This window comes from Lemur catta, chromosome 1, assembly GCF_020740605.2.
Source record: "Lemur catta isolate mLemCat1 chromosome 1, mLemCat1.pri, whole genome shotgun sequence".
Taxonomy (NCBI): Eukaryota; Metazoa; Chordata; class Mammalia; order Primates; family Lemuridae; genus Lemur; species Lemur catta.
In genome coordinates this window covers 199,421,692-199,432,981 of record NC_059128.1, presented here as the reverse complement: position 1 = coordinate 199,432,981, position 11,290 = coordinate 199,421,692, and the positions used below count along the sequence as shown (strand labels likewise).

At 40.8% G+C, this 11,290-nt stretch overlaps 1 protein-coding gene and 1 non-coding gene across 2 annotated transcripts in view; one reads left to right on the top strand and one right to left on the bottom strand.

Annotated features, from left to right (window-relative positions):
• The first annotated feature begins 1,653 nt into the window (after positions 1–1,653).
• The window catches only part of NCEH1 (neutral cholesterol ester hydrolase 1), a 49,017-nt gene continuing 39,380 nt past the window's right edge, over positions 1,654–11,290 (top strand). Inside the window, exon 1 of the mRNA XM_045539676.1 lies at positions 1,654–1,995. Within this exon, the coding sequence (XP_045395632.1) occupies positions 1,747–1,995 (249 nt within the window). The 5' untranslated portion in view covers positions 1,654–1,746. The remainder of the gene's footprint in view (positions 1,996–11,290) is intronic.
• On the bottom strand, positions 7,539–7,642 carry LOC123631177. The gene has a single exon (XR_006733044.1). It is a non-coding gene; the product is annotated as a U6 spliceosomal RNA (small nuclear RNA).

The window sequence follows — 11,290 nt, the reverse complement described above, 5'->3', positions numbered from 1 at the left end:
GTTCCATCACTTACAAACTGCAGGAATAAGAAAAACAAGCTGTTTTGCTGCTCTAGTCTTCAAGAGGCTCATCTGTAACACTGAGCTTGTTACTATTGGCTGAAGACAGAAGACTGGGTCAGGTGTGGGGTTTTGGTTTTTGGTTTGGTTTAGTTTTGTTATTAGCTCTAAGATCTATGTTTTTATGAATACATCATCAAAATTCAGGAGAAAAATATTAATGTCTCCAAGGTAAAACTTTGAATTATTTTGTAAGTTTTCTGAAAGCAAGTAATGTAACCAAATCCAATAGTCTGCTTGGTTTATATTTCCAGGATGATTTCTAATGACTCATAAAGCTTAGCTTCTAATTTTATGCACATACACTCACATACAAACACGCGAATCCCTATGTGTTTAGGGTTATATGTTTAACCAATAACTTTTATAAAATGAGAAAACAGTGATCTCAAACTTATGCTTGAAGCACCATTAAAGTGTGTCCTTCATGTCAATGTTTTCATCCAACTTTGAAGAGGAAATCAACTGTCTCCTAATCGCATCATCAGACTTAAATTTATGGATATTTCATTTCTGTGGATTAGATCAAATTTAAATTACTACATTATGTGCCAGGTGTTCTAAGGCCTTGATCAATAAGTTTGGATACTGTCCTACCACCTCCTTGAAACAGTTCTAAATGTTTTCCTTCTGGATTTCTGATTGTAATTCTGCTAGTTTTCTCTCTCCCATTTCATACTCCCCTCTCCCCCACTCTTTAAGAGGAAAACTGAATTTGAATGCATTTTCTGCTACTGTTGACTCACTGAAAGAAATTTTTCAGGTGGTGTACACCAGGTTTCTCCATGAAAAAGTTATTATTTTCCCTTCATAATTAATAATTTGTGGTAAGATCTTCCGACAAGGAACTAAAATTCCTTGTCAGATTTTTACCCACTAGTCTTAGCCTTCATATGGTTCTCTATGATTGTTAGTTTGCATTCTATTGTAACGAAAGCCTTTCTTCTTTCTTCATTTATTTATTTATTCATTCCTATTAGTACAGATTCCTGAGTTATTTCATTCAATGATTTATAATCCATTATTATGATTTACACTGACAGTAAAATTACCCCAGCTCTAGCCATTGGGAGACCCTTCAAGCTGCCACCTGTGTCCCTTTCACCAGTCCCCATTATTTTTTGAGCACTTCCTCATCTCTGACGCAAAAGCCTTGTCTTAAACACTTGTCCCGCCCCAGCCCGGGAAACAGCCTTTTCTCCAAAGAGTAGTGGCAAAGAGTCGTGGTTCCTCTTATTGGAGAATGGGATTTGGAAATCAAGACTTGGATGTTAGATGTATTTCTGGCATGTCATTTCTTGAGCAAAATAATAATATCTTCTTTCACCATAGATCGGCCGGAACTTACATACCATTGCAAGTCTGGCTCTGGAGAGCAGAGAGTTTTTATTATCTTTCTCAATAGTATCTCCATTTGGGGTCAGAATGGCTCACCTGCTTTGGCCAGAGACTCATCACACTGAAACTATTCTGGGTTTCTTCTGCTTGAGAAACCCTCCGGAGGAAGCCCCCCGTCACAGGCGTGCAGTACCAACGGGCGTCCTGCAGAGTCCGCTGCGCCGCAGCTTCCCCGGACCCGGAGCGTTCGCAGCGCTTTGCAAGGACACCGCAGAGGGGCACGCCAATCCTCCAACTTCCTCCCGACGCCGCCTCTCATTGGCTCCTGGGCTTAGAAGAAACACGTAAATGAGCAGCTGCCGCTGGCAGCAACCTGCAGGAGGCCTTTGGGTGGCTTCGTCCTTTCCTTCTCGCCAGCCTGCGGGCGAGCCGAGCCGAGCCCAGCCGAGCCGGCGGACAATGAGGTCGTCCTGCGTGCTGCTCGCCGCCCTGGTGGCGCTGGCCGCCTATTACGTCTACATCCCGGTGCCCAGCTCCGTGTCCGAGCCCTGGAAGCTGATGCTGCTGAACGCGGTTTTCCACGGTGCACAGCAAGTGGTGAGGCTTAGCCCCGTGCTGCTTCTCTCTTCCTCCTCTTAAGTGATATTGGAAGGGGAAGCAAGATTTCCCGACTGTGTTCCACGAGAATGCGTGGTTTTCTAATGCATTGGGGCTATCGGTTTTTAAAGTGGCCCAGTCGGGCATTTTCAGGGCATCGCATTCGCCGCCCGGTTGCTGGCGGCGGGCTAGATCTGTCTCTCTCGTCTGCGTTTGTAACGGAAGAGGCGAAGTTCTGGAGTAGAATTTGACAACTGTTCAAACCTTCATCTGTCCTAAATATCCCCTCCTTTCTTCGTTTGCAACGTGAAAAAACAAACCCTTCAGTATTTGATAAATCATCCCTCCCCCACTGTCGTTCTCCCGTAGCGGCCGGCAGACAGTGAGTTAAATGTTTTAGGAAAGCTCGGGAAAAGCAGGCTCCGATGCCGGGGAATGTAGCCACCTTAAAAGCAGAAGCAGGCACGGGCAGCCTCCCAACGTACCCTGGCTATGGGGCGCCCCATCCCCGAGACTGCCGGCAGGGCTCCCCCAGCACTGGAGGAGCCGCACGGATCTCCCGTTTCATACGTGGCGCTTCTCAGCTCAGCCCAGGAAGGAGAGGCTGGGCCGGCTGAAAAGGAGGTGGCGGAGGCAGTGGCAGCCCTTGTTTGCAGGATGCATGTTTTCTGCCTACCTGCAGCATTTATGTTATGTTCTTGGCTGTCAAGGATATAACGTTTGCCGGCGCCAGGATACCCGTCTTAACCTAGAAGGGTAACATTTCTCTCCATAGACAGGAAAATGTAACTGTCTTTGACTTATTCCATGGTAAGAGGCATTATTTTTAGTGTCAGAGAATCTAAAATCTAAACTACAGTCTACAGCCAAGACTGAGCCCTGTGATTGGACAGTATTTCTGAGCAGCCTGCTCCATCTAAACTAACCCTCCTCCAAAACCAAGTGTCCTCCCTCCCTTCAACCTTGGGCTTTAATCTCAGGATGTTTTTGTAAACTCCTTTCAGGAATGACAACTAGAGAAAGAACGAAGAAAAATCATGATTTTCCTAGAGAGTTTGTATTCCTTTTCCCTGTCGACTCTAATTATGTGTAGGATTACATTGTGGGGCTTTGTCCTATCAAAAGTCCCCTAACTGGGGTATTTTAGCACATCATTTCCTGGATTCAGTCACATTCTACACCTCCAAGCCTCTTTTGTCTCTTAGGAAGGGCCTATGAGGCTATAGATTCCCTTCCTTTCCTCTTGTTTCCTATAATGTTGACATGGTGAAAGAATGATCATCCCCTTCTCTAGCGTTGATGCCAAGAAAGTCAGTCATCTAGGAAGCTTTGCAATCCATGTCTTCCCCCACAAAATTATGCAATTTGAAAGCAACACCCATCAGAGATTCTGTAGAACAATGGTGTTTACCTGGGTGAATTAAATGGTCTTCTACAGTAACTTAAACATAAGGAAAATAGGAAAAAAGAAACTGCTGTGTTGGCTGCACAGATTATTCTCAGTTTTCACATCGCCAAAGAAGTCTTCTCTAATCATAAATAATCTGGGGAAAGCCAGATTTGGAGAAACGCCTTTCTTCCCAACTAGGCTGCCACCCCATCAAAGGCAAGACTGTGCTGGGTTCTCTACAAAGGGTGCCCTCATGTGGTGTTTGGAAATGGTAATGTGTGTAACCTCAGGTCACAGCTATAGATGAGACAACAAGTGTCCTCACCTGCCACTGTGGCTCAGGAATTGATTTGAAGGGAAGTGGCTCTTGTCACTTCTGTTCTGAATTGTAAAATATCAGAAAGATCATTCAGACCAGATGGAAGCCTATTCTACCCAATAAAGCAATTTACCAGTGTCACCTCAAATATTCCTGAGTTTTCTCTGTAAAACAGGGCAGATAACTACCTTGTAAAGTTGCTGTGAGGTTTAATAGTGTATTTAAATGCCTGGTACTTGTAGTTTTTCTGCTAGGAGTTGTCCCCAAGGGTCCATTATGGATTATGGGGAAAATTTGTAGGATTGCTCAACTTTGTTGAAACAATAAGTGTAATAAACTGGAAGTAATTTATATCATTGAGACTTGGAGAGCTACTACTAAATTGCATGGCATTAACCTTGTTACTCAAATAATTTCAGTTTGACTTGATTGGCTCAATTATGGAAGCAATTAAAGCTATTTAAGAGATGAAATAGCCTATTTCCTAACAGAACATACTCTGCCTAGCATCAAGAAATGTGAATGCTCCTTTATTCGGTTGTCATTGGCCAATGCTTCACTCTTTACTACCCCTCTTTATCTCCTTTATCTTGTGTAGTGTGTCAGATTGAGATTATGGTCACTGCTTTTCTTACTTTGGGTCCTCCAACATTACCTAAGAATACCTACTTAGTATCTCTAACTCATCTCAAACACAGATGCTACATTAGAATTACCTAAAGAACGATTTAAAAAAAATCTTGATACCAAACTTTTTCACAATTTCTGGGAGATGAATGTTTTTAGCAGTGTTTAAAAAGTTCTCCAGGTGATTTTAATTGGGGCAAAATTTGAGAACCACTGCTTTATAAGATAAATAAAATGCATTACTGTTGTAAATAATATATTTTCCTAAACTGCTCAAATTATATTGTTTAATGCTGCAGCAACTGGGCCACTTTACATTAGCATGGATTAGTTTATCAGATTAGTCAGTTGATACTTAGGCTTTAAGGGGATAAAATACTAGCTAGGCAAATTTCAGTGTTATGGCAAAGCCACCGTAAGATGTGAACAGTGGAAAAACACAAAAAAAAGTAGGTCTGGGAAGAGCAGAGGAGCAATTTAGATGAAGACCAGGCAGCAGGAGACTAGAGGGACAAAACCAGAATGTTCGGGGAAGTTCTTGACGACTGATTTCAAAATGCTTTGCAAGCAAAGATTTTAAAAAATGATAGTCCCAGTACAGATGAAGATACTGAAAATTGTACGCTGCCAGAGAAAATGTATGCTGTTTTGAGGACAGTTTGGCAATATCCATCAGAAGCCTTGGAAACATGTTTATTCTTTGAACCAGCAATCTCTCTGCATGGAATTTATTATAAGTAATGATGGATATAGGCAAAGCTATAGCTGTGAAGATAGAAATATTTTACAGGATTAAAAACCTTGCTCAACTAGTCTAGAAGCACTGCCGTTTATAATGTAAAGGAAAATTCAGCAACCTTTTATTTTTTTTGTTTTTATAGCATCATTTAAAAGAATACAAATTTAAGAACAATAAGAGATTAAATTATGGTAAATTCATATTTGGGAATACTATACAGCTAAAAAATTTAGTTTGTAAAATGATGTTTAATGACTTGCAAAAGATTTGTACTGTATGTTAAGTGGGAAAAGCCTATAAAATAGTATATATACTATTTATGTGTCAAAATATATATCTGCATATATAGAAAAGACAGAAAGATATAATTTAAAATATGTTTTTATTTCTGGACCACAAGGTTATCTTCAATTTTCATATTTGTACATTCTAGTTTTTCTACAATGAACCTGTAGTAATAAGAAATTATTAAAAAAAAACAACTTTTGGCTGGGCACGGTGGCTCACTCCTGTAATCCTAGCTCTCTGGGAGGCCGAGGCGGGTGGATCGCTCGAGGTGAGGAGTTCGAGACCAGCCTCAGCAAGAGTGAGACCCCCGTCTCTACTAAAAATAGAAACAAATTATCTGGCCAACTAAAATATATATATAGAAAAAATTAGCCGGGCATGGTGGTGCATGCCTGTAGTCCCAGCTACTCGGGAGGCTGAGGCAGTAGGATCGCTTAAGCCCAGGAGTTTGAGGTTGCTGTGAGCTAGGCTGACGCCATGGCACTCACTCTGGCTCGGGCAACACAGCGAGACTCTGTCTCAAAAAAAAAACAAACAACTTTTTTTTTGCCCAGGGGTAGTTTTCATACTTCTAAAGTGGAATTGATGTGTATATGTATATCAGTGTCATGGATATTTTAGTAATTGTCCTATGGGGAAAATTAGGTTTATTTTAAAGAGGCATTCTGAATCCCCTGATATAGCTATCACAGTGCCATGCTTCACTAAGTCACTTAGACTTAACGCAGATTGAAAACCTGTGTGAGTCTTTGGGGAGGCATTAAAATGACCTAAAAGAAACTACAGACTAGTACAATGGAGAAATCATGTTAACATATAGGTATTAAAAAGCTAGGAGCTGCTAGGTATCATAGAAAAGGTACAGTTACAAAAGATAATAGGAGAGAGGCTATGTACAGTTTGGAGGGGTATAAAGGTGATGATTAAAGGTAACAATGGTTTCTCAAGGGAGTTCAGAGTGAGAGCCTGGCTTCTCTTACCTTGATCATCTCCTTACTAGTTCTTATACTGTGAATCTTTTCAGTGACATAATTTAAAAGAGACATTGCTGAAATTGGTATTGCTGCTGAATGTTCCTCCTATTTCTTTTGGATGACAGTGCTTTTGGACCAGTTGAGCAAGGCTTTTCATCTTGTAAAATGTCCCCAAACTTGTTGAGATTTAATGTCACCTCGCCTGAATTCTCTGTGCATGATGTGCTTTTGGGCTGTGTGGGTGTGTTTTAAATGACAGCTTAGCTGGAAATCCTGCAGAACTCCAATGTGCTAACCTCTTTCATAACAGTTTTAAATTGGAATGTTTACTAATGTGAGGCAAAAACTTTAAAATATTAGTAAATAAGTTATGTCTACTGCCTTTCAGAGTTGTGATGTGTCTTTCTTCGTGTAAACTGGAAATTTCACCAACCACAATAATTTTTAGCTGATTTGATAGGATTTTCTTTAAATGCTTGGTAGCAGAAAGGCTTTAAGAATAGCATCAGGGGCAGTATTTAATCAGTATTACTTCTCAAAGGTAAACAATCTGAGTTGGTCTCTGCAGACAGAACCTATAAAACATTGTCAGATTGATTCAGCTAGCAGGTGTTTAAGACAATGCCTAATTTATAGCTCCCTTTTATTTTTTTCTAGTACTTCTACAAATAGAGCCCTACACATAGAAATACCATCATTATTACTTTATTTTAATGGAACATCCTACTTCTAACATGCAACTTGAGTTGAGACATTTCTATGAAACGTGAAAGTATAGCTTATCATTCCTTTTTTTTTTTTTTTTTTTGAGACAGAGTCTGTCTGTGTTGCCCTGGCTAGAGTGAATGCTGTGGCGTCAGCCTAGCTCACAGCAACCTCAAACTCCTGGGCTTAAGCTATCCTACTACCTCAGCCTCCTGAGTAGCTGGGACTACAGGCATGCGCGACTATGCCCAGCTAATTTTATATATATATATATATATATTTTAGTTGGCCAGATAATTTCTTTCTATTTTTAGTAGAGATGGGGTCTCGCTCTTGCTGAAGCTGGTCTCGAACTCCTGACCTCGAGCGATCCACCTGCCTCGGCCTCCCAGAGTGCTAGGATTACAGGCTTGAGCCATCACGCCCGGCCAGCTTATCATTCTTAAACATTCTATTTCTGCGCAATTGCTTCTTTTAAAATAGCATATATTTACTTTTTTCCAAAACATGAAATGCTTCACAAATTTGCATGTTATCCTTGCACAGGGGCCATGCTAATCTCTAAATCGTTCCAATTTTAGTGTATGTGCTGCTGAAGTGAGCACCATATTTACTTTTGCTGTCAAATGAAACTGTGGGAACTATCACTTATTTTCTCCTTTATTTTATGCTTCATTAAAAATGAAGAAATTGAATTTTTAAGTGAAAAACCTGCCCTAATTAAGGTATGTCATAAGATGAAATTTTAACAATCTTTCAGTGTTCCAAAATAAAATTAAAATCCTACCATCTGAAAGTCATCACCCATTCAATAAATAGTAACTGAACACCAATACTAGGAACTGGCGAAACAGAAATGAATCAGCCAGATACCTAATCCTGAAGAGTTTACAGTGAAGTGAGGGGAGCTAAACCAGCTGTCAGTGACAGTGTGCACTTGATGGAAGAAGAGCTACAACAGGGGTATTTATGGGTTGCTGCAATAGCCTCGGAAATGACATCTGAAGTACACCTGGGCATTGGGGATTGTTTCCCTTTCACATTGATATTTAATCTGAGTTTATGAAGGTTGAATTTTTAAAGTAAAAATAATATTAGTTAAGCATATAGTGAACATTTACTCTGTGACAGATCCTGGGCTATATGCTTTGCTTGTAATTAATTTAGCCTATATTATAATACTATTAGGTGGGTGTTCCTAATTTCTTTTTGTGACGAAGGAGGAAACTGAAATGCAAAGAAAAGTAACTTGTTCAAGATGACACAGTTTATATGAGGTGAAGCCTAGATTCAAGTCCTGCGTGTCTTACTCCTGAGTTCAAGAGCTTAATCACTGTGCTAGATTGACTTTCCACAGGAACCAGCCAAGTGAAGGAAGTGGTGGGAGGAAGAGAAAAGTGGAATGAAAGGGGAGTTTCAGCCAGAAGCAGCAGGAGGTGAAGGTTCCAGTTGGAGAGGATGGTGCAACTAAGGAACTAAAAGTGATTTAGACTGGCTGGAGCTTAATGTTCAAAGGTCAGGGAGTAGCCAGAGGGAAGCACAGGTCAGGTAATAGAGAGATCTGTGGGCAAGAAAGGAGCCACTGACAGATTTGTTTTATTACTTGTTGTGTACTTTGGTGAGACACCACTGAACAATTTTTTAATAGGGAAGTCATGTGGTCAAATCTGTGTTTTAGAACAGTCCTCAATGGCAATGTAGACACTGGAATCTAAGAAGCAAAAGTGAATGCAAGAGACCATTTATGAAGCACTAATCCAGGTGAGAGCATGAACTAATGAAGTGGGACTGATTAAGAAGGAAGCTGACCACAGTTGCTGTCGGAAGGGATAGTATGGAGTGAGGAGGAAAGAGTCAAAGATGACTCCTGGGACAGACTCTGGAATCATTAGGTGAATGATGACAATGACTTTAATTTAGGAGAAACAGCCAATCTGAGGGTAAAGGTAGTTCTTGGTCTCGAAGTCTCAGTGGGAATAGTCCAAGGATAACTATTTATAAATGGCTGCATATACAGGTCCAGAGCTCAGGAGGGAGAGAGCTGGACTGGAGACAATGGATTTGGGAGTGGTTGGCAAATGGGTGGTGGCGGAAGTAGTAGAAATGAATGTGTATGGCGTGAGAGTAGGATTAGGGGATCCTACCAAGGGTACCTGTGGGATACCAGAGGCAGTGGAAGAAGAGGCCAGCTCTGTGAGAAATGAGACCTTAAAAAACATAACTTTTTGTTACACCTTACATTTATGTAGTACTGTAGGTTTTACTGAAGAGTTTCATTTATATCACCTCATTTATTTTTTACAATAAATAACTGGTTGGCATTGTTGTTTCCATTTGTCAGCTGAGGAAACTCAAGGTTCAGAAAGGGTCAGTGACATCAAGATCACATGATTAGTGACAACGGCGAAACAGGAGCCAGACCCAGATTCCTGTGCTCCTAGTTTCATGTCCTCACTGCTGGGCTGGGCTGTAGGAATGCTCATAGTAACTTTGTCATTAGTGCACTCTTTGTATCCTGACTTTTGGGGGGGCTCTCATAATTAACTTAATCTACATTAGTGCTTCTCAATCTTTTTCATGTCATAGAAATCATAGAAATGATTATGTTTGCATAGTATACTGGGGGATTCTGGAAGCAATTTGGGGAGAATCTGTATGGGCTTGAATGACAGAATTCAGAAGTGTTTCCCTTCCCACCACCTCCCTAGAGACAGGGTCTCACTCTGTTACCCAGGCTGAAGTGCAGTTGCTCACTGCAGCCTCAAACTTCTGGCCTCAAGCGATCCTCTTGCCTCAGCCTCCCAAATAGCTGGAACTACAGGTGTGCACCACCACGTCCAGCTATCTTTTTTAAAAGAAGTTTTTGTAGAGATGGGGTCTTGCTTTGTTGTACAGGCTGATCACCAACTCCTGGACTCAAGTGATCCTCCCACCTCAGCCTCCCAAACTGCTGGGATTGCAAGCGTCAGCCACCATGCCTGGCAAAATTTATAGAATTGTATAAATGATTTGCCAATAGAATGCCAACTCTGATGAATTTTGAATAGTTATAAAAAGTTGCTTTAAATTTTTACCTCTATAAAACAATTAAACATCAACATCCGGTGGCCCACCTGTAATCCATTTATAGTGTACTTATTGGGAGGCTCACCTCTCTCCAGTTGGTAACTGTTGAAATACACATTTATTATCATTGCTATCAAACACAGATGGTCCCCAAGTTACATATATTTAAGTAGCCATATTATTTATTGTCTTTATATCACGAGACAAATAGTATCTGGTCCTCCTGGAGCTACAATTCAGTGCTGAAAATATGGGCTGAATAGTTAAGGTATTATAGGAAACATGGAGAAATTTGTTGGCAGTGCAGTGATAATGGAAACTCTGGAAATACCTGAAATCCCCTGAGGAAACTGTGTTGAATGAGAAGAAATGGAGCCACAAAGGTGACAGAGCAGTCAGGGGACAGGAGGAAAACTGGGAAGACAGTGTCACAGAAGCCCAGAAGGAGCACTGCCAGGAGGGTGTAGCCAACTGTGTTGAACTCTGCTGAGAGGCTGAGGATCATGAGGACTGAAACTGACCAGTGGGCCCTGCAGGGACCAGGCAACTGTGGCATTTACATTCGGTGTCTCAACCTGTATCCTGTTTGTTGAAATGATTTCAAGGATGTCTTCCAAAACTGATGTTTTGACATTGACAGTGTTGATATTGAGCTGTCATTTCTAACAAGAAATAGTCAAAATGTACTTCATAGGTAACCTGAGGTGGTTACCGATGGATACTGCTGATGTATTAAAGAGTAAATATAGAAATATATACATATATAAAGAAAAAGTGCTGTGCGTGGTGGCTCACGCCTGTAATCCCAGCACTTTGGAAGGCCAGGGTGGGAGGATCACTTGAGCCCAAGAGTTCAAGGCTGCAATGAGCTGTGATCGTGCCACAGCACTCCAGTCTGGGTGACAACGTAAGACCCCATCACAAAAACAACAAAAACTAAAAAGAAAAAGTAATAACTCTTTTCCCAAATAATTCACTTTAAATTTATGTTGGTTGGTTCATCTATATGGAAACATCTTAAAATCTGTACTCTTCGTAGGCTAAGTAGCTTTTTCTGGGTGCTTTAAAACAAGGTTCACATCAGATGAATATTAAACATATTCCATTTTAGACTGAATCCTATTAGTTCCATCGTTAGTAAGGTAACATTTAAATACATGTATATACTTTTGTCAAGGACAGTGGGT